Source organism: Bombina bombina, chromosome 5 (assembly GCF_027579735.1).
Source record: "Bombina bombina isolate aBomBom1 chromosome 5, aBomBom1.pri, whole genome shotgun sequence".
Classification (NCBI taxonomy): domain Eukaryota; kingdom Metazoa; phylum Chordata; class Amphibia; order Anura; family Bombinatoridae; genus Bombina; species Bombina bombina.
The window spans coordinates 589,431,574-589,456,637 of NC_069503.1; the positions used below are offsets into that span (position 1 = coordinate 589,431,574).

At 38.0% G+C, this 25,064-nt stretch overlaps 1 protein-coding gene across 2 annotated transcripts in view; it reads right to left on the reverse strand.

Moving 5' to 3' along the window:
• The window catches only part of LOC128660623 (epidermal growth factor receptor), a 364,961-nt gene that overhangs the window by 49,075 nt on the left and 290,822 nt on the right, over window positions 1-25,064 (reverse strand). For both annotated transcript variants that reach the window (XM_053714554.1, XM_053714553.1), the window contains exon 14: window positions 16,175-16,265. In XM_053714554.1, the coding sequence (XP_053570529.1) occupies window positions 16,175-16,265 (91 nt within the window). The remainder of the gene's footprint in view (window positions 1-16,174; window positions 16,266-25,064) is intronic.

A 25,064-nucleotide genomic window follows, 5' to 3' on the forward strand; every position in this document is an offset into this window, starting at 1 on the left:
CACACTAGATAAATCTTTTTTTTCTTTTTTGTCTAGAGAAATACAAAAAGCATAAAATAAATTAAAACCTGCCAGTCAAACATAAACTGCATGAGCCTAAGGCCTATACTCTGTAGCATCCAAGACAAGAGCCATAATGTTTTCATAAATAAATAAAAGTATAAATGAACCTACAACAACTTATTTTCATAGACAATATTAAGGCCAGATGTAGAATAATATTTGAAAAATACTAAAGTAATAAAGAACAGCTAGCAGCTTTCCTGTTACTATGTTCCCACACAAGAATAAAGAAAGTGTTGCTTCCCAGATTTGTATTTATTTATTTATTTTTTGGTGTTAATTATTCCCTCTCTGTCTTCTTTGTTTTAATATCTGATAAACTAATATTATATATTATAACCTGTTTTAGGCAGGTGTGAAAAAGTGCTGTAAATATTGATTTGATTTAGATTTTTTTTCTGTTCGGTCACTTTGTTAATTGATAAAAATAAACTATTGATATTTCTATTTTTGAATGTATTCTTACCTTTCACCTGCCTAAAACTTTTATATATAAAACTATATATATATATTTGTGTGTGTATGTATGTATATATATATATATATATATATATATATATATATTGGTTTTTTTATATATATATATATATATATATATATATATATATATATATATATACTCGTAGCAAAGATGTGCACTCTCACTTTTCCACAACTGCCAGGGTGCTAGTGAAAATTGGTATACAGCAAAGAAGAAACTTGCACTCACTGGACTTTTATGAAATCTTTACTTGGCAAAAAACAGTGACGTTTCGAGGACAATGTATCCCCTTCTTCAGACCCGTCACTGTTTTTTTGCCAAGTAAAGATTTCATAAAAGTCCAGTGAGTGCAAGTTTCTTTTTATATATATATATATATATATATATATATATATATTTATATATATATATATATATATATATATATATATATATATATATAAGATCACACAGAGGATCCGATGAGAAGCGCTCACCATCAGCCCAGTGCAGAGAAAGGAAACCGATACAATGGAGCGTGGGCGGGGACACATCCCCTTGTTACTGTGATGCGATAGGCTGCAACTTCGGGCGGAACTGCCAGGCACGCCCACAAACAAATGTAGGATTATAACACATAGAAGAAAAGCGCTCAAATCGCAGAAACCACAGATCGCCCTCTAAAGGGGTAGAGAAGGATGAGAAACTCCCGGCAAATAGGTAAAAAGTTCTTCCAAGCTTTATTAGTTAAAACGGATGCCTGAACGTACATCCAGAAATAAGAGCCAGCAGAAACAACATTCAGGTGTAGAGCTGATCTCCACGCAGTTTCTGCTGGCTCTTATTTCTGGATGTACGTTCAGGCATCCTTTTTAACTAATAAAGCTTGGAAGAACTTTTTACCTATTTGCCGGGAGTTTCTCATCCTTCTCTACCCCTTTAGAGGGCGATCGGTGGTTTCTGCGATTTGAGCGCTTTTCTTCTATGTGTTATAATCCTATATATATATATATATATATATATATATATATATATATATATATATATATATATATATATGTGTGTGTGTGTGCGTGTGTTTATATAAAATTATTATTTAGCAAAAACATGTACCATTTTGCTGAAGTGCAACCCTTTATTAAAGCAATTTATACAAATATTACAATTGTTATTACTAGAATTTGCTCCAAAAAATTAACTTGTTTATAATTTGTTATTGGAGAAACTGTGGCCTAGATTTAGAGTTTTGCTGCCAAAGGGGTGCGTTAGCTACGCATGCTTTTTTTCCCCCGCACCTTTTAAATACCGCTGGTATTTAAAGTTCACAGAATGGCTTGGTTTTCAGTGCGTTAGGCTCCAAAAAGGGAGCGTAGAGCATAATTTAACGCCACTGCAACTCTCGATACCAGCGGTGCTTACGGACGCGGCCAGCCTAAAAAACGTGCTCGTGCACGATTCCCCCATAGGATACAATGGGGCTGTTTGAGCTGAAAAAAAACCTAACACCTGCAAAAAAGCCGCATTCAGCTGCTAACGCAGCCCCATTGTTTCCTATGGGGAAACACTTCCTACGTCTGCACCTAACACTCTAACATGTACCCCGAGTCTAAACACCCCTAACCTTACACTTATTAACCCCTAATCTGCCGCCCCCGCTATCGCTGACCCCTGCATATTATTTTAAACCCCTAATCTGCCGCTCCGTACACCCCAGCCACCTACATTATCCCTATGTACCCCTAATCTGCTGCCCTAACATCGCCGACCCCTATATTATATTTATTAACCCCTTATCTGCCGCCCCCAACGTCGCCTCCACCTAACTACACTTATTAACCCCTAATCTGCCGACCGGACCTGAGCGCTACTATAATAAATGTATTAACCCCTAATCCGCCTCACTCCCGCCTCAATAACCCTATAAGAAATAGTATTAACCCCTAATCTGCCCTCCCTAACATTGCCGACACCTAACTTCAAGTATTAACCCCTAATCTGCCGATCGGAGCTCATCGCTACTCTAATAAATTTTTTAACCCCTAAAGCTAATTCTAACCCTAACCCTAACACCCCCCTAAGTTAAATATAATTTTATTCTAACGAAATAAATGAACTCTTATTAAATAACTTATTCCTATTTAAAGCTAAATACTTACCTGTAAAATAAACCCTAATATAGCTACAATATAAATTATAATTACATTGTAGCTATTTTAGGATTAATATTTATTTTACAGGCAACTTTGTAATTATTTTAACCAGGTACAATAGCTATTAAATAGTTAATAACTATTTAATAGTTACCTAGTTAAAATAATAACAAAATTACCTGTAAAATAAATCCTAACCTAAGTTACAATTAAACCTAACACTACACTATCAATAAATTAATTAAATAAAATACCTCCAATTACCTACAATTAAACCTAACACTACACTATCAATACATTAATTAAATACAATACCTACAAATAACTACAATTAAATAAACTAACTAAAGTACAAAAAATAAAAAAGAACTAAGTTACAAAAAATAAAAAAATATTTACAAACATTAGAAAAATATTACAACAATTTTAAACTAATTACACCTACTCTAAGCCCCCTAATAAAATAACAAAGCCCCCCAAAATAAAAAAATGCCCTACCCTATTCTAAATTTAAAAAGTTCAAAGCTCTTTTACCTTACCAGCCCTTAAAAGGACCTTTTGTGGGGCATGCCCCAAAGAATTCAGCTCTTTTGCCTGTAAAAAAAAACCATACAATACCCCCCCCCAACATTACAACCCACCACCCACATACCCCTAATCTAACCCAAAGCCCCCTTAAATAAACCTAACACTAAGCCCCTGAAGATCTTCCTACCTTATCTTCACCTCGCCGGGTATCACCGATCGGTCCTGGCTCCGAAATCTTCATCCAACCCAAGCGGGGGCTGGCGATCCATAATCCTGCGGCTGAAGAGGTCCAGAAGAGGCTCCAAAGTCTTCATCCTATCCGGGAAGAAGAGGCGATCCAGACCAGCAACCATCTTGATCCAAGCGGCATCTTCTATCTTCATCCGATGAGGAACGGCTCCATCGTGAAGACCTCCAGCGCGGATCAATCTTCTTCCTCCGACGTCCAACTGAAGAATGACGGTTCCTTTAAGGGACGTCATCCAAGATGGTGTCCCTCGAATTCCGATTGGCTGATAGGATTCTATCAGCCAATCGGAATTAAGGTAGGAAAATTCTGATTGGCTGATGGAATCAGCCAATCAGAATCAAGTTCAATCCGATTGGCTGATCCGATCAGCCAATCAGATTGAGCTCACCTACTATTGGCTGATCGGAACAGCCAATAGAATGCGAGCTCAATCTGATTGGCTGATTGGATCAGCCAATCGGATTGAACTTGATTCTCACTGGCTGATTCCATCAGCCAATCAGAATTTTCCTACCTTAATTCCGATTGGCTGATAGAATCCTATCAGCCAATCGGAATTCGAGGGACGCCATCTTGGATGACGTCCCTTAAAGGAACCATCATTCTTCAGTTGGACGTCGGAGGAAGAAGATTGATCCGCGCTGGAGGTCTTCACGATGGAGCCGTTCCTCATCGGATGAAGATAGAAGATGCCGCTTGGATCAAGATGGTTGCCGGTCTGGATCGCCTCTTCTTCCCGGATAGGATGAAGACTTTGGAGCCTCTTCTGGACCTCTTCAGCCGCAGGATTATGGATCGCCAGCCCCCGCTTGGGTTGGATGAAGATTTCGGAGCCAGGACCGATCGGTGATACCCGGCGAGGTGAAGATAAGGTAGGAAGATCTTCAGGGGCTTAGTGTTAGGTTTATTTAAGGGGGGTTTGGGTTAGATTAGGGGTATGTGGGTGGTGGGTTGTAATGTTGGGGGGGGTATTGTATGTTTTTTTTTTATAGGCAAAAGAGCTGAATTCTTTGGGGCATGCCCCACAAAAGGTCCTTTTAAGGGCTGGTAAGGTAAAAGAGCTTTGAACTTTTTTAATTTAGAATAGGGTAGGGCATTTTTTTATTTTGGGGGGCTTTGTTATTTTATTAGGGGGCTTAGAGTAGGTGTAATTAGTTTAAAATTGTTGTAATATTTTTCTAATGTTTGTAAATATTTTTTTATTTTTTGTAACTTAGTTCTTTTTTATTTTTTGTACTTTAGTTAGTTTATTTAATTGTAGTTATTTGTAGGTATTGTATTTAATTAATGTATTGATAGTGTAGTGTTAGGTTTAATTGTAGGTAATTGGAGGTATTTTATTTAATTAATTTATTGATAGTGTAGTGTTAGGTTTAATTGTAACTTAGGTTAGGATTTATTTTACAGGTAATTTTGTTATTATTTTAACTAGGTAACTATTAAATAGTTATTAACTATTTAATAGCTATTGTACCTGGTTAAAATAATTACAAAGTTGCCTGTAAAATAAATATTAATCCTAAAATAGCTACAATGTAATTATAATTTATATTGTAGCTATATTAGGGTTTATTTTACAGGTAAGTATTTAGCTTTAAATAGGAATAAGTTATTTAATAAGAGTTCATTTATTTCGTTAGAATAAAATTATATTTAACTTAGGGGGGTGTTAGGGTTAGGGTTAGAATTAGCTTTAGGGGTTAAAAAATTTATTAGAGTAGCGGTGAGCTCCGATCGGCAGATTAGGGGTTAATACTTGAAGTTAGGTGTCGGCGATGTTAGGGAGGGCAGGTTAGGGGTTAATACTATTTATTATAGGGTTATTGAGGCGGGAGTGAGGCGGATTAGGGGTTAATAACTTTATTATAGTAGCGGTGCGGTCCGCTCGGCAGATTAGGGGTTAATAAGTGTAGGCAGGTGGAGGCGACGTTGGGGGGGCAGATTAGGGGTTAATAAATATAATATAGGGGTCGGCGGTGTTAGGGGCAGCAGATTAGGGGTACATAAGGATAACGTAGGTGGCGGCGCTTTGCGGTCGGCAGATTAGGGGTTAATTATTGTAGGTAGCTGGCGGCGACGTTGTGGGGGGCAGGTTAGGGGTTAATAAATATAATATAGGGGTCGGCGGTGTTAGGGGCAGCAGATTAGGGGTACATAAGGATAACGTAGGTGGCGGCGCTTTGCGGTCGGCAGATTAGGGGTTAATTATTGTAGGTAGCTGGCGGCGACGTTGTGGGGGGCAGGTTAGGGGTTAATAAATATAATATAGTGGTCGGCGGTGTTAGGGGCAGCAGATTAGGGGTACATAAGGATAACGTAGGTGGCGGTCGGCAGATTAGGGGTTAAAAAAAATTAATAGAGTGGTGGCGATGTGGGGGGACCTCGGTTTAGGGGTACATAGGTAGTTTATGGGTGTTAGTGTACTTTAGAGCACAGTAGTTAAGAGCTTTATAAACCGGCGTTAGCCCAGAAAGCTCTTAACTACTGACTTTTTTCTGCGGCTGGAGTTTGGTCGTTAGATTTCTAACGCTCACTTCAGCCACGACTCTAAATACCAGCGTTAGAAAGATCCCATTGAAAAGATAGGATACGCAATTGACGTAAGGGGATCTGCGGTATGGAAAAGTCGCGGCTGGAAAGTGAGCGTTAGACCCTTTAATGACTGACTCTAAATACCAGAGGGCGGTAAAAACCAGCGTTAGGAGCCTCTAACGCTGGTTTTGACGGCTACTGCCCAACTCTAAATCTAGGCCTGTATTATTTAGTTGGTTTATAAAATATGAGAAATAGTTTTGTGTAATGAATATTTAAAAATGGATATCCGTATTATTTTGCAATTGTAATATTTTCAAGCATATTTCAGCACATTTTTTTGACCATATTATAGATTATAATTGCATTTTTTAGATAACAATTACCAAGGAAATTAATTACCATTCATTCATTTAATTTAACTGCATATACTAGTCAAATTTACAAAACTTGGTACAAATATGTTTTAAATTATATATTTTGGGCAAGAATACTAGTGGAGATGTATTTAAAGCTCTAACTCCGCTAGAATCTTTTTGTGCGCATTGGGTAGCGCTCGTATTACAAGTTGAAAGTAAAACGTTTTTGCTCGCATGCTAACCCAATGTGCGCAAAAAGCCAAACTTTGAATATTGCAATAGTGTTTACATATTCCCCCATAGAAGTCAATGGAGCAAAAAAGTGGAAAAAAACAAAACACCCTACTTGCACGCAAAACCGATCGCATATTCTCAAGTGCAACCCAACATGAAAATATGAATATTTCACATTCCAACATTCTTCACATAGCTGGATATGTTGGTTTTTTTTAATTTTTTTTATTTTTAATAAATTTTATTAGACAGTGTTAATTATGAATGTAACTGTACTTTTAGATGTATTTTTGATGTGTTTTGTGAGACTTTTTTGTTTTGCACAACAGTGAACCAGAGCTCTGAGTATGCGCTATTCTGACGCTTTACACTTCAATTGCGCTTAAGCGATTGCATTTACTTTCAATTTGTAATAAGAGTGCTACACCTGACGCCCGCAAACAGCTGCGATAAACCCAATATGTTAGCGTGCAACTCGTAATCTGCCCAATAATGATGAGTAGTGTGGAAAGTCTATTTCAATAAAAAACTTTCTGAGGGCAGTATATTTGGACAGCCCTATGCTAGACAGTAAGAATTCACAGGACATGCAGCAAGGGCCATATTAAGGGCCATATTACGAGTGGAGCGCAATATCTGCATTTTGCGTTTGTTTGAACGCAGGTTAATTTGCACTCGTATTACAAGTTGAAAGTAAACTCGATTGCTTAAGCACAATTCAAGTTATTGCTCATCGGGTTAGTGCTACCTCAGAGCTCTGGTTAACTGTTTCGCGAAACAAAAAAGTGTTACAAAACACATCAAAAATACATTAGAGAGTACACAAAAGTTATAAGGGCTCAAAGATATGACATCAGAAAGCAGGCAAAAGACTTTAGCATAGACATACATAAATATACATCTCTAAAGATTTTTTTTTACTTATTTGTGCTTTATTTTCATCTACACACCTCATACCACTAACATGAATCCAAATATGACCATACTGTTATTCGTGATAATCCTTTTCTCACTCCAATTTTGTTCACATCACTACCGCCATAAGTACACACCTCAAACTGGAAAACAAATTATCATACACCATGGCCTGCTCTGTTACTGTAACTTATCTGCTGAGTGCTGGTGGAGAGTTATAAAAAATAGTCCTCCTACCCCCAACTCACAAAATTATAAAGTATCCCATTCACCTTATGGTCAAACAAAAATGATGTCCAAATTCCTATTCCTTATGTTACTTGCTCTTGCAAATGATGTGGAGTCTAACCCTAGTCCCCCAACAAATTCCATTCCTAGCCTTCCAGCTAAAAAACAGAATTTATGCTTACCTGATAAATTTCTTTCTCTTGTGATGTATCGAGTCTACGGATTCATCCATACTTGTGGGATATTCTCCTTCCCTACAGGAAGTGGCAAAGAGAGCACCCACAGCAGAGCTGTCTATATAGCTCCTCCCTTAGCTCCGCCCCCAGTCATTCGACCGAAGGCTAGGAAGAAAAAGGAGAAACTATAGGGTGCAGTGGTGACTGAAGTTTTTTAATTAAAAATAAACTACCAGTCTTAAACAGACAGGGCGGGCCGTGGACTCGATACATCACAAGAGAAAGAAATTTATCAGGTAAGCATAAATTCTGTTTTCTCTTGTAAGATATATCGAGTCCACGGATTCATCCATACTTGTGGGATACCAATACCAAAGCTTTAGGACACGGATGAAGGGAGGGACAAGACAGGTACCCTAAACGGAAGGCACCACTGCTTGTAAAACCTTTCTCCCAAAAAGCAAAAGTATTGAATTTGTAAAATTTGGAAAAAGTATGAAGCGAAGACCAAGTCGCCGCCTTACAAATCTGTTCAACAGAAGCCTCATTTTTAAAAGCCCATGTGGAAGCCACTGCTCTAGTAGAATGAGCAGTAATTCTTTCAGGAGGCTGCTGGCCAGCAGTCTAAGCCAAACGGATGATGCTTTTCAGCCAAAAGGAAAGAGAGGTAGCCGTAGCCTTTTGACCTCTCCGTTTACCAGAATAAACAACAATGAAGATGTTTGACGGAAATCTTTAGTTGCTTGTAAGTAGAACTTTAAAGCATGAACCACATCAAGATTGTGCAACAGACGTTCCTTGTTTGATGAAGGATTAGGACACAGAGAAGGAACAACAATCTCCTGATTGATATTCCTATTAGAAACAACCTTAGGAAGAAACCCAGGTTTGGTACGCAAAACCACCTTATCTGCATGGAAAACAAGGTAAGGTGAGTCACACTGTAAAGCAGATAACTCAGAAACTCTTCGAGCTGAAGAGATAGCTACTAAAAACAAAACTTTCCAAGATAGAAGCTTAATATCTATGGAATGCATAGGTTCAAACGGAACCCCTTGAAGAACATTAAGAACCAAGTTTAGGCTCCATGGTGGAGCAACAGGTTTAAATACAGGCTTGATCCTGACCAAGGCCTGACTAAACGCTTGAACGTCTGGGACATCTGCCAGACGTTTGTGTAAAAGAATAGACAAAGCAGATATTTGTCCTTTTAAGGAACTAGCTGATAATCCCTTCTCCAATCCTTCTTGGAGAAAGGACAAAATTCTAGGAATCCTAATCTTACTCCATGAGTAACCCTATATTCACACCAACAAAGATATCTGCGCCAAATCTTATGATAGATTTTCCTGGTGACAGGCTTTCTAGCCTGAATCAGGGTATCAATGACCGACTCAGAGAAACCACGCTTTGATAGAATCAGGCGTTCAATCACCGAAGCTCTCTCCTGCTTGATTCTGGCCACCAGACGTGGGAGGAGAGGAAACGGTGGAAATACATAAGCCAGATTGAAGGACCAGGGCACTGCTAGAGCATCTATCAGTACCACCTGGGGATCCCGGGACCTGGACCCGTAACAAGGAAGTTTGGCGTTCTGTCGGGACGCCATCAGATCCAATTCTGGTGTGCCCCATAGCTGAGTCAGCTGGGCAAATACCTCCGGATGAAGCTCCCACTCCCCCGGATGAAAAGTCTGACGGCTTAGGAAATCTGCCTCCCAGTTCTCTACCCCTGGGATATGGATTGCTGAGAGATGGCAAGAGTGATCCTCCGCCCATCGGATTATTTTGGTTACCTCCATCATCGCTAGAGAACTCCGTGTTCCTCCTTGATGATTGATATAGGCTACAGTCCTGATGTTTTCCGACTGAAATCTGATGAATTTGGCCGCAGCTAGCTGAGGCCATGCCTGAAGCGCATTGAATATCGCTCTCAGTTCTAGAATGTTTATCGGGAGGAGAGATTCCTCCCGAGACCATAAACCCTGTGCTTTCAGGGATTTCCAGACTGCACCCCAGCCTAGCAGGCTGGCATCTGTCGTTACTATGAGCCACTCTGGCCTGCGGAAACACATTCCCTGAGACAGGTGGTCCTGAGACAATCACCAGAGAAGAGAATCTCTGGTCTCTTGGTCCAGATGCAGTTGAGGAGATAAATCTGCATAATCCCCATTCCACTGTTTGAGCATTCATAGTTGCAGTTTTCTGAGGTGTAGGCGGGCATAAGGAACTATGTCCATTGCCGCTACCATGAGTCCGATTACCTCCATACACTGAGCCACTGATGGCCGAGGAATGGAATGAAGAGCTCGGCAAGTGATTAAAAGTTTTGATTTTCTGACCTCCGTCAGAAATATTTTAATTTCTACCGAGTCTATCAGATTACTTAGGAAGGAAACTCTTGTGAGAGGGACGAGAGAACTTTTTTTTATGTTCACCTTCCGTCCGTGAGATCTCAGAAAAGCCAACACGATGTCCGTGTGAGACTTGGCTAGCTGGAAAGACGACGCCTGAATTAAGATGTCGTCTAGATAAGGCGCCACTGCTATACCCCGCAGTCTTAGAACCGCCAAAAAGGACCCTAGCACCTTTGTGAAAATTCTGTGAATAGGGATGTGTAGATACGCATCCTTTAAATGCACTGTAGTCATATATTGACCCTCCTGGATCAGAGAAAGAATAGTCCGAATAGTCTCCATCTTGAAAGATGGTACTCTGAGTAATTTGTTTAGAATTTTGAGATCCAAGATCGGTCTGAAAGTTCCCTCTTTTTTGGGAACCACAAACAGGTTGGAGTAAAAACCTAGCCCTTGTTCCGCTCTTGGAACTGGGCGGATCACTCCCATGGTATGTAGGTCTTCTACACAGCGTAAGAACGCCTCTCTCTTTGTCTGGTTTGCAGAAAATTGAGAAATGTGAAATCTCCCCCTTGGGGGGGGGGGGGGAGTCTTTGAAGTCCAGAAGATATCCTTGAGACACAATTTCTAAAGCCCAGGAATCGTGAACATCTCTTGCCCAAGCCTGAGCGAAGAGAGAGAGTCTGCCCCCTATTAGATCCGGTCCCGGATCGGGGGCTACCCCTTCATGCTGTCTTAGAGGCAGCAGCAGGCTTCTTGGCCTGTTTACCTTTGTTCCAAGCCTGGTTAGGTCTCCAGACTGACTTGGATTGGACAGAATTCCGCTCTTGCTTTGCTGCAGGGGAAGCTGAAGCGGGACCTTTGAAGTTCCGAAAGGAACGAAAATTATTTTGTTTGGTCCTCATTTTATTTGTTTTATCCTGAGGGAGGGCATGGCCTTTCCCTCCAGTGATGTCTGAAATAATTTCTTTCAGTGCAGGCCCGAATAGGGTCTTTCCTTTGAAAGGGATGTTCAACAACTTAGATTTTGATGACACATCAGCAGACCAGGACTTAAGCCATAACGCCCTGCGTGCTAAAATGGCAAAACCTGAATTCTTTGCCGCTAATTTAGCCATTTGGAAAGCGGCATCTGTAATGAAAGAATTAGCCAACTTAAGGGCCTTAATTCTATCCATAATATCCTCTAATGGAGTCTCCACCTGGAGAGCCTCTTCTAGAGCCTCAAACCAGAAAGCAGCTGCAGTAGTTACAGGAACAATGCATGCAATAGGTTGGAGAAGAAAACCTTGATGAACAAAAAATTTCTTTAGGAGACCCTCTAATTTTTTATCCATAGGATCTTTGAAAGCACAACTGTCTTCGATAGGTATAGTTGTATGCCTAGCAAGAGTAGAAATAGCTCCCTCCACCTTAGGAACAGTCTGCCACGAGTCCTGTATGGTGTCAGATATGGGAAACATTTTCTTAAAAACAGGAGGGGGAGCGAACGGAATACCTGGTCTATCCCACTCCTTAGTAACAATAGTCACAATCCTCTTAGGGACTGGAAAAACATCAGTGTAAACAGGAACCTCTAAGTATCTGTCCATTTTACACAATTTCTCTGGGACCACTATAGGGTCACAATCGTCTAGAGTAGCTAATACCTCCTTGAGCAATAAGCGGAGGTGTTCAAGCTTAAATTTAAAGGCCGTCATATCAGAATCTGTCTGAGGGAGCGTCTTTCCTGAATCAGAAATCTCTCCCTCAGATAACAAATCCCTTACCCCTACTTCAGAACATTGTGAAGGTATATCGGATACTGCTACTAAAGCGTCAGACGGCTCAGCATTTGTTCTTAACCCAGAGCTGTCACGCTTTCCTTGTAAACCAGGCAGTTTAGAGAAAACCTCTGTGAGGGTTTTATTCATAACTATGGCCATGTCTTGTAAAGTAAACGAATTTGACGCATTAGAGGTACTTGGCGTCACTTGTGCGGGCGTTACTGGTTGTGACACTTGGGGAGAGCTAGATGCTAAACCCTCATTTCCTTCTAACTGAGAATCATCTATTGCAATATTTTTAAGTGCTAAAATATGGTCTTTATAATTTATAGACATATCAGTGCAAGTGGGATACATTCTAAGAGTGGGTTCCACAATGGCTTCTAAACACATAGAACAAGGATTTTCCTTGGTGTCAGACATGTTAAACAGGCTAGTAATGAAACAAACAAGCTTGGAAAACACTTTAATCAAAGTAAATAACACTTTAAACAAAAACGGTACTGTGCCTTTAAGAGAAAAAAAGCTGCACAAACTCTGCAAAACAGTGTAAAAAAGCAGTAAACAAAATGAATTTTTTACAGTAGCATCATAAAGCCTTAGTAACTTTGCACCACTATGCAAATAAACAATTAACCCCTTAATGTAAAAAGCGGATTGAAAAAACTTCAAAACCGGTAAAATAACGTTCAGCACCTTGCCACAGCTCTGCTGTGGCACCTACCTGCCCTTTAGGAACGATTTGTGGGGGAAAAAAACTCTTTACAGCCCTCAAATACAGCAGGAATCTCTGGAGAAGTAGCTGGATGCTTCTGAGGTAAATAAACTGTGCAAAATAGGCCCCTCCCACCTCACTCGATGTTATGGGGCCTAAAAGAAACACCACAGAGTGTTTCTTAAACTAGCCATGTGGGCTAATAACCCTTAAACAAGCCACAAAGACCCCTTAAAGTCCCTCAAAAAACTTTATATTTGTAATTAAACCAAAACGTTTTTTCCTATTAGTGTCACCAGTAACTAATGAGCCCTTTATGCAAGCTTGGATTCCTCTTTTATTGAATACAGCTTACCTTTCCCTCATGGGGATATTGCCAGCCTTTTCTAGAAATAACACAGTCTGTCTAGAAAAAAATAGACTGAACATACCTTAATGCAGTTTAGCCTGCAAACTGTTCCCCCAACTGAAGTTTTCCTGTACTCTTCAGCCCTTGTGAGAACAGCAGTGGATCTTAGTTACAAAATGCTAAGATCATCATCCTCCTTGCAGAAAGCTTCATCCCTTTTCTGCCAGAGAGTAAATAGTACACACCGGTACCATTTAAAATAACAAACTTTTGCTTGAGAAAATAAAAACTAACATTTTTGGCACCACACTCACTTTACCCTTCCTAGCAGTTAAGCAGGCAAAGAGAATGACTGGGGGAGGAGCTATATAGACAGCTCTGCTGTGGGTGCTCTCTTTGCCACTTCCTGTAGGGAAGGAGAATATCCCACAAGTATGGATGAATCAGTGGACTCGATACATCTTACAAGAGAAAAGGCCTCTCCTTTGTGCACTGTAATATCCGCAGCTTACTACCAAAAACTGATGCAGTGCAAGTGTAGTGTTCACATTACAAGCCCAAAATCATTGTGATCTCTGAATTGTGGCTAACTGCAAAAATACCTGAATACCTGAATACATGGGTATTCATGCCATAGAAATGACAGAGCAAAAAGAGGAGGCGGCATTGTAATTTATGTTGTCAATTCCATAAAGTACACCCCCTTACATAAATTCAGCTCTCCTGTCACCTTTGGTTTCCTTTCTGGCACAAGTGAGTAAATCAATCATTGTTGCAGGAATCTACCGCCCACCTAGCTCCCCTGTGCATTCCCTTTCTAACATAGCCCATCTCTTTAGTGAAACCATAGCTCAAAAGCCAAAAAGTAAAATTTTGGTCCTTGGAGATTTTAATATTGATTGGCTGAATCCTAAAAACAATAGTTCTTGCTCGCTGTTAAAGACTTTGCAGCTAACACAATTAATCTCCTCCCCAACTCGCATAAACATTAAAAGCCATAACCACACCCTGCTTGATTGGATTCTCTCCACTTCTCCTGACCGAATCCAGGAGGCAGGTGTTCTCCCTAACAGTTTCAGTGACCACTGCTTAGTGTACTTTGTGCACAAAATAAAGGCTACTAAATCCTCTCCCAATTTTAAAATCACCAGGTCCTTCAAAAAATTTAATCTTCAATCATTTCTAAATTACATCAAGAACCTCCCCTGGCACAGATTAAACCTAATCCCAGATTTAGACTCTGCAGTTGAATTCTTTCAGTCCGAACACCTAGAAGTTTGGAATTTGCATGCGTAAGGTAAGAGTAAAAGGAGCACACATGAATTGGATCACATATGAATTGGATCACAGCTGACCTCATTCAAATGTACCTGTTTTGGGACTCATTGTGGCCAAAGTTCAAGCATTCTGGCTCTATGAACGATCACTGTGTATATAGACAATGGCAAAATATATGCACTAAACAAATAGGCTAAGGCCCAATATTTCTGTGAAAATCTGAACAATACCATTTAAAACCCTAGAAAGTTTTGGAAAGTCATAAATAACTTACACACTCCCCCAATCCACTCCCAACCCTCCACTGTCAAAGTGGACAACCAAACCTAGCAACTTCCCTTAGAAGTAGCAAATGCCTTTAACAATTATTTTGTTGGATGCTCCACGACCCTGTTTGCAAACTAATAAATGACACACATCCTGAAACTACAACTGTGGATCAGGTCCCACTAAATCTGCAAAGACCCAATATAGAGAAGTTCAATCTTAGACCTGTACCCATCAATGTCATTAAGAAACACCTTAATAAACTAAAAATGAAAAACCAGTCTGGACCTGATCAAATCACAGCAATGCTGTTGAAGCTCAGTGCGGTGGCTATTGCTAAACCTGTCACAACCCTAATTAACGAATCCTTGGTGTCTGGATACATACCCAAACTTTGGAAGACTGCAAGAGTAGTGCCTATCCATAAAAGTGGTGAGTTAACCTTGGTTACTAACTATCGCCCCATATCATTGTTCCCAGTATTGTCAAAAATCTTAGAAAAATGCGTCCATACGCAACTATTTGAGTATTACCAACAATATAACTATCTGACCCCTGATCAATCAGGTTTTCGCCTGAATCACTCCACTACAACTGCCCTCCTAAAAGTTTGCAACAACATCCAAACTGACATGGAACAAGGAGATCTAACTGGAGCAATTTTCCTTGATTTTGCAAAGGCCTTTGACACAGTAGACCACGACATACTACTGCTCAAACTAAAAAACTCAGGTATTGGTGATCGTCCGCTAACCTGGTTTCGATCATATGTATCGGATCAATCACAATATGGCCTCTATTTATGAAAGGTCTTGCGGACCTGATCCGACAGTGCGGATCAGGTCCGCAAGACCTTGCTGAATGCGGAGATCAATACGCTCTCCGTATTCAGCATTGCACCAGCAGCTCACAAGAGCTGCTGGTGCAACGCTGCCCCCTGCTGACTCACGGCCAATCGGCTGCCAGCAGGGAGGTGTCAATCAACCTGATCGTATTTGATCGGGTTGAATTGTGCCGATTCCTGTCCGCCTGCTCAGAGCAGGAGAACAGGGTTATGGAGCAGCGGTCTTTAGACCGCTGCTTCATAACTGCTGTTTCTGGTGAGTCTGAAGACTCGCCAGAAACACCGGCCATCAAGCTCCATTCGGAGCTTGATAGATAGGCCCCTTTGTCTCCATTTCTGACAGCGACTCCCTCCCTCTCCCAGTCACGTGTGGTGTTCCCCAAGGTTCCATTCTCGGCCCCCTACTATTCACATTATTTATAAATGATCTGCCAAATGTCTGCAAATCCTCAACTGCACACATGTACGCAGACGACACAGTAATCTATGCAAGCAAATCCGATCTGCCGCAGCTTGAGGCAGTGCTTCAAGACCAGTTCACAGAGGTAGAAAAGTGGATCTCAAAAAAACAAACTCTTCCTAAACACCTAAATTACACAAACTACAAAAAATCATGTATATATATATATATATATATATATATATATATATATATATATACACACACACACACATATATATATATATATCTTTAGTACACTTACCGGCCCTGTGCAGGTGATAGTGCCATTCTGTGGCAGGCATTCTGGGTTACAGGCATAACATGTTCCATCAATCTCATATTCCCGTGGTTCTCTGCAAATACAAGCATACAAGAATTATTTTAGTTACATATCTACTACATTTCCTAGAAACATTACCAAATACGGGTGGGTTATTTCCCTTGGTGATCCAGCACAGCATAAAGATGGACTATTTGAACATTAAAAAAAACGGACACAGTATCTAATTTCGTTCTGCCTCCAAATACGTTCTTTTGCTTTCTACTAGAAAACGTAAAAAAGGCACAAAATATACCTTGATAAAGAATAATAGCATTTCAGTGAATTAAAAATGTTAAATATTAGTAAATTTTGACATTTAACATGTTTTATTCAGTATATATAATTTATTTTATACATACTTGTAAATGTCTGTTTCATGAGAAAACATATAGGGGCGGGGGATATTTATCAAAGCATCCATCTCGGTGCAATTGCCAGCGTCTGCGTACGATGCCCTTATTTATAAAAAAACAGTCAAAAACACGCGCGTCAAGTACGGCGCGATGAGCATTGGATTGTTGTTAACTAACAGTCATCGATGTCACAGTTATTTTGTTTTTTCCCCAACTTTATTTATACCATTTCATTACTGTCCATGAACAAGCACATTTCTCTAAAGCTAATCTTTTATTTTTCATCTGTTAATGTCCAAGAAATAGCTAGATTTATACCTCAAGAAACAATACAGTATCTCATCGAAAGTTATTTTTATATTTATTTGTTATACAAACAAATCTGTTATATGATACGTTCACATAAATTAATGTGTAATTGTATTTCTAGAAGTCATGATATGCTTTTATCCCATGTTTTATTTTATAAATGATTATTAATGCTAGAATTTGTACATATATCTTTGCACATACTTATAAAAAATATATATATGTGTGTTATGTCAGAAATCTCTTGCAAACATATTTACATGTCCCTAAATTCCTTTTTTTGTTCTAAACAATGTGATCTTTCATATATCTGTGTTTATTTATACCACTATATGTATATAGTGTAAATTTATCTCTATTCTGAGCAGGAATAATTGTGAATATAATATGTAATCAGGGTATCATATGTATTTATTTACAATAAATGGATATTTTAAGAGCTGGGCCAGTTTTCTCTCTGTACCTGTGTAACCCCTCCTGATTGCAATCTGGTTTCAAAAAGCACCCCTACACATGTGTTACAAAATGGGCTGGCATATAAGATGACATTTCTTACTGAAAAAAAAATTAAAGAGAAGGAAAAAATAAACTGAAAATAGCATGACAGTAAAGAGGTGATTCTAATTTCTGCTGTATCTGATTCATGACAGTTTAATGTTAGGTGGTTTATCCCTTTGAGCTATCATCTTAAAATTATATAGAATCAAACATTTGAATTTTAAAATCATTGTATAAAATATTACACTCTCTCTCCTAATGTCAGCATCAATGTATATCTTTAATACTAATTTCACATATACATACTTTCAGAGAATAATACACAATGTAACAAGTATCGAGCAATTTGATTCATTAGTGATAGTTTAAAATGTATATTTGAATCAGATTGGCTGATGTAAAAAATCATGTGATTATGCATATTTCAATCAAAAGTGGTTGAAAAATTCACTAGTGTTTGGGTTGTTTAGGAGTTTCCATCATAATTGGTGCGAAGTTGGACTTGTATTATATGCCTTAAACAAGATGCAAATAGATTTATCAAAAAAATAAATAGGAAGAATAAAAAGGAAGTTATTTTGTGTATTTATTTCATTTGTATCTCTATATCTATTAGTGCAACAAGTTTGTGGCAAAACTTTGCACCAAATTTGGAGAAATAATATTGTCCCCATGCTTTGTAATGGGAGACAAAGATGTAACATAATCCATAAATAGTAATGTATTTTTTATTTTATTCCTATATCTACTAATGCATCAAATGTGTAGCAATAATATTGTTTGATTTAGAAAGGTTATACAATTTTAAGAAAGTTTCTAATTTACTTTTATTATGTAATATGCTTCATTCGCTTGCAGCATCGAACATAAGCTTTTTGTGCTTTCAGACTCCCATTGATTTCTATGGCATCCGTGGCTTCAAGGGTGGTGGTTTGAAAACTCGGTACGCTGCGTCGGAATAGACGCGAGTGTACCTGTTAAATGTATGATAAATTGGGAAAAGGGTCAAATAGAGTCAAATGTGAATTCAAAACATCTGTAATGACGCAAGCATCGATCTGCGTTGGATTGCCTTGGGAGCGTATACTTCGTCACACATTTCAACATTTGACGATCTTGACGCTTTGTTAACTACGGCGGATCAATCTCGTGTCAAATACGATGCGGGATTCCAGCTTATTATCAGTTGACGCTTTGATAAATATTCCCCATAAACTGTAAATACATGAATATGTAGCTAACACATCTTTCATATATTGTGTCTTTTTTATTAAACCTAGCAAAAGATTTATGCAAAAATATGTGATATATTACATTTATGAAAAAAAGATTTTTAATGATAGCTGATTTTTTTATAACTGAATTGTTTATATTATACACAATCATGTATTTATTCAATTATTAAAGTTGATTTTTAGTCACTGTTGTTAAAATTATAGATGACAGGAATTTAACATGCTAATGTATACCCCTCAGACTTAAATAGAGAGCGAGAAGTGAAAAAAAAAAGACCCACCAAGTTGCACAAACCTGATTGCATTTAAACAAGTGCCCTAACCCAACATGAAATATTAATATTTCACATTCCAATGTTCTTCACAAAGCAAAATATGTTCTATTTATTCTTAAACATACACACATATAAATATATATAAATAATGGTATTTTGGTAAAATATGTATCTATACCTATATATTTAGATAATTTAAAAAGAGAGAGAGAGAGAGATAGAGAGAGAGAGAGAGATAGATATATATATATATATATAGAGAGAGAGAGAGAAAGAGGGAGAGAGAGATATAGAGAGAGATATATAGAGAGACATAGAGAGAGAGAGAGATAGAGAGAGAGATATAGAGAGAGAGATAGAGAGAGAGAGAGATATAGAGAGATAAATATATATAGAGAGAGATATATATAGAGAGAGATATATATAGAGAGATATAGATATATATATAGATATATATATATATATATATATATATATATATATATAGAGAGAGAGAGATATATATATAGAGAGAGATATATATATATAGAGAGAGATATATATATATATAGAGAGAGAGAGATGGAGAGAGAGATATAGAGAGAAGAGAGAGATATAGAGAGAAAGATATATATATATATATATATATATATATATATAGAGAGAGAGAGAGAGAGAGAGAGAGAGAGAGAGATCTATTTTAAAATACAAAGAACATATTCCCCTATGTGAAGAACATTGAAATGTGAAATATATACAGTACATACACAGTTAAACACTTTATTAAAAATTAATATTGCATAAATATGATTTTTCATGTTTTTAGCTACTTGACTGCAAAGGTCTCCAATGCCCTTATATATATGTCTATATAAGTATTTATGTATTTATATGTGTATTTATGTCTGTAAATAAATATATACACATATAAATACACATGTACACATACATATACATATTTAGACATGTATATGTATGTATCTCTATTCTAAAGCCCTTTGCAGTCCTTTTCTTTTCAAACACCTGAGACCTCACATCTTTAAACCCTTATAACTCTTTTTATTGCAATTATTAAAAATATTTTTATTAGTGTTATGAGTGTAACAGTATTTTAAATGTATTTTTTATGTTTTGTGCGTAACAGTTAACCAGAGCTCTGAAGTCATGCTAACCTGACGTACGTTAAATTAAATTGCATTTGAGTGAACACGTTTACTTTCAACCTGTAATACGCGCACTACTTCCACACAAAGAGTTGCAATAAACCCGCTTGCATGCAACTGTTAGCATGCTACTTGTAATCTAGTCCTGTATGTTCAAATTAATTATATGTCAAAATGAATTAAAAAAACATGAAAAAACTAGTATGATTTTGCCAGTTTTTAACAAAGTCTAAAATTCTGAATCTGCAAAGTAGATGCAACAGTGTAACAAATATTAATTAAAGAAACAGTGGACTGTACAATTTTCTCACATTTAATGTGTTCCCAATGATCTGTTTTACCTGCTGGAGAGTGTATTAAAATTATTTCAGATAGCTTCTTTAGCTTTATTTTGTCATTTGATATTGCTGCTTTTGCATGTTGAATCCCCCACCTATACTGAATATTTCAATACTTAAGTTATTTGTACGAAAAAGTTATGTAAACATAACCAGGAGAAGAAATTACACTCCCAGTGGGGAGTAGTAGCAGGGGAGGAACGAACAGTGATGCCACGGTCGCAACTGTGACCGGGACAAGGAGGTTTTTTCCACAGGGGGGCCCAACTTCAGGTTGTGTTTTGTTTTTAAAATGTAATTATTATTTTTTTTTTCCAATAACTAATTCCAGCACAAACTTTCTTTGACAAAGAAAGTTTTTGCCTGAATTAAAGTTATTGGAAACAAACTGACCCGACTCTGCCGGCTGCCGCCCAGGAACTTCCTATTTTGGCTTCTGTGGCGCGCACTGCCACACAGATAGTCTAGAGTCACCCTGACTGACTGCACGTGTAGTGTCTAGTCAGTAGTAGGAGTCTGGGACTAGGAGTCTGCAGCGCGGCAGTGAGACTGGAGACAGCAGCCGCAGGAGAGAGCACACTGAGTTGGTACTCGGGAGAGAACAAGGGGGGAAAAGACAGGTAAGCAGTAGAGCTTTCAGGCTTCTCTAAGTAGGTTGGTGGAAACGTATTCTTGGGCTGTACTACTGCTGCTGAGAGGTGGGGTGGCACTGTCCATTGTCACATTGTCAAATTACTTTTATACAACCAGGCAAAGCCACCAGGTATAGTGCCACATTATGTCTCCCCAGTTCTTAGATTCTTGCACCTGGGCCCTGTGGTTTCTAGTTACGCCTCTGGGTAGTAGGGATAAGTACTAAAATGTTCATGTTCAATTGTTCTCCCCAAGTATACAAACTGAGGTAAGATAAGGAGGCTTTGTGTGTGAGTGTATAAAGAGTGATAATGTAAGAAGGATTTATGTCCCTGCAAACTCAACACGTCTTAATGGGTTATGGTTTCAAAGAGCTAACACAGCTTGTTCATATTCAAAAATAAACCTAAAGGAACAATTCCCTATACAGTTATACTATTCAGCTGTTATAACAAGTCATTGGAAATACATTGAGAGGAAACCAGTTTTACAGTACACTGTCTCTTTAAAGGGGCATTAAGCACGTCTTGCGTTTGTGCAAAAAAAAAATGTGTTTGTCTCACACTCCATAGAGGCTAAAAAAACATATTCTGTAACCATATTTTTTTGCTTTTTGGCCTCTTTAAGGAACATAAGATTTATTTATTTTTTTACACAAAATCATGAGGTGTTTAATATCTCTTTAAAAAATGGAAATTTAGATTTTATTTTCCCAATATCAAAATTGAGGCAAAATCGCCTGGCAACAGAACTTGAAATATTTATGTGTAATAAATGTTATACAAAGCTTTAAATGAAGCAATAAAATATAGACTAGAGAATATTCCGAATATGCTCACTCAAGAACTACATATTTCTTATTTTCTGACATTTACATTGTAAAGATGCAAAGCTAATAACATCGTCTTATTTAGTTTCATCTAAATCCAGTTCAGCACCAGTAGATTTTCGCGATATTATCAGTACCACTAAAATGAACGTCATTGGAAAAATTGTGAATTGTTTGGAAGCATTTGTTGCTTCTCAGGTTACATAAGCTGGTTTGCAAAGCAGCTGTTCAGTTTGTTTTAATTAGTAAAATAAACCCAGGAGCTAAAATGGGAAATGCATTTTTTTTAATACACGGCTACAGTCACCTGAAGGATTGTGTGTAAATCAATGGAAGCTGTAAATGCAAAATGTAAACCATATGTTGTGTATTAAAGGTATACCACAGACAAAAAAACAACTATTACTGATGTGACAACCTTTTAAAGGGATATCACGAATACTTTAACATATTCCTCTATAGGCGTCAATGGAGAGTGAAAACTGCAACAAACTAATACCCATACTCGCGAGCTAATTCAACCGTGTTTATTCAAAAGCACTAAACCCGACATAAAATATGAATATTTAATATTTCCATGTTCTTCACATAGAAGAATTTGTTATATTTATAACATATTTTATCGGGTATGTTATTTTTAAATAAATATATATATATAATTATATATAGGTATAGATATATACAGATTTATATAGGAATAAAATACTTAGAACATATTAATTTATACGAAGAACACTGGAATGTGAAATATGTACAGAAGTATATCATATTACATACATCTGTAGAAATCTATATGTATGTATCTCTAAGTTAAAGACCTTTGCCTGCCTTTTTTTCTAACGCATGAGACCTTATATCTTTGAGCCCTTATAACTTTTTAATGCAATTTTTTAAAATATTTTTTATCAGACAGTTTTATTATGAATGTAACTGTACTTTTAAATGTATTTTTGATGTGTTTTGTGCCACTTTTTGTTGTCTTGCGCAACAGTTAACCAGAGCGCTGAAGTCACACTAACCTAACACGCGTTTTTCGATTGCACCCAAGCAAACTCATTTACTTTCAACTCATCATACGCGTATTATTTTGCGCGCCAAAAGCAGAAGAAATCCAATATCGGTTGCGCTCAACAGTTAGCGAGCCGCTCATAATCTAGCCTTATATGAGGTAAATATGTCAACATAATGTGAAATTGAGGTAAAAATAATGGAAATCGAGCGTTAATGTATCATGAATAGAAGTTTTAAGTGATGTGAATGCTGTGTGAATGACAGACATGCGTAAAAAATATTTTTTGTTTGAAAAATGAACAACAAATGTAATTTAGGTAGAGCAAGAAAAAATCACCAGCGCTCTAGAAGGAACACTGGTATAGGTAACCCAGCACCTACGGTGCAATAAGTGTAGTAAATTACCAGTATTGGTAGTAGTGTTGGTAATTGCCACAACTACAATAAAATGATAGTGTGTATGGGAGTGCAGCAAGAAGTGAAGATAATAAGTGTACCCCTGACACTGTAATGAATGGTAATGAAAGAGAAAAATCAAAGTACTTCTGCGCAGCTACAAACAATTAGTATACAAGTTGAATCCAATATAATAGAGGAATCAGTTATTGTCAGTTGAGATGAGTCTTTATGGACAAAATATATATATGAATGGTATATATTTTGAATTGATATGCAGTAAATCCCAGGCAAAAAGAAGTGTATAGTTGTCTTCTTACCGGAAGGTACCTCAATCATATGAGGTAATGTGTAGTCATATGATATAGGTGGTGGTCTGTGGTCCGCCGCTGTCTGTGTTTGTTCTTTCCGTGCAGCCTTGTGTATGGTAGTCCTGGTTAAGGAGCTTCCTGAGTCTGGTGCTTCGATAGATCTTGGCGATATGGTAGAAGTCTTGTCCCGGGGTCTTTCCCAGTTGTCTCACAGGTAGAGGTGGAGGAAAGAAAACAAAGCAGACATAGCGTAATCCAGTAAAAGTAAAGCAATTTATTTACATTAAAATCATAAGAATTGCACTCACATGTGATAACCTCAATCTTATATGAGGTAAGTATAGGCACATAAACAGTAAGGGTGTTGAATGAGTAGTAAATGCTGTCACCACTGAAGATAAAATAATGAGGTGATAATGTCTCTAATGTGGCTGTAAAAACAGATTTCAAAACCTATATAAAACCCCTTGGAAGAACACTCTAAACCGTCTGCAGCAGGTCAGAGTATGGTTTCCAGCGGGGAAAAAAGTCTGCCGTGTGAATAGCAAAGAACAGTGTTCTAATCACTATGATTTGTCCTGGGGTCAGGAGCTGTAGGAGACGCCGGTACACACTGTAAGTACAAGTGGGGAAACAGTACTGCCACACCTGGAGAGCCTTACGCGTTTCGAAGTGTCAGGTACTTCTTCGTCAGAGGCAATGTCTCTGACGAAGAAGTACCTGACACTTCGAAACGCGTAAGGCTCTCCAGGTGTGGCAGTACTGTTTCCCCACTTGTACTTACAGTGTGTACCGGCGTCTCCTACAGCTCCTGACCCCAGGACAAATCATAGTGATTAGAACACTGTTCTTTGCTATTCACACGGCAGACTTTTTTCCCCGCTGGAAACCATACTCTGACCTGCTGCAGACGGTTTAGAGTGTTCTTCCAAGGGGTTTTATATAGGTTTTGAAATCTGTTTTTACAGCCACATTAGAGACATTATCACCTCATTATTTTATCTTCAGTGGTGACAGCATTTACTACTCATTCAACACCCTTACTGTTTATGTGCCTATACTTACCTCATATAAGATTGAGGTTATCACATGTGAGTGCAATTCTTATGATTTTAATGTAAATAAATTGCTTTACTTTTACTGGATTACGCTATGTCTGCTTTGTTTTCTTTCCTCCACCTCTACCTGTGAGACAACTGGGAAAGACCCCGGGACAAGACTTCTACCATATCGCCAAGATCTATCGAAGCACCAGACTCAGGAAGCTCCTTAACCAGGACTACCATACACAAGGCTGCACGGAAAGAACAAACACAGACAGCGGCGGACCACAGACCACCACCTATATCATATGACTACACATTACCTCATATGATTGAGGTACCTTCCGGTAAGAAGACAACTATACACTTCTTTTTGCCTGGGATTTACTGCATATCAATTCAAAATATATACCATTCATATATATATTTTGTCCATAAAGACTCATCTCAACTGACA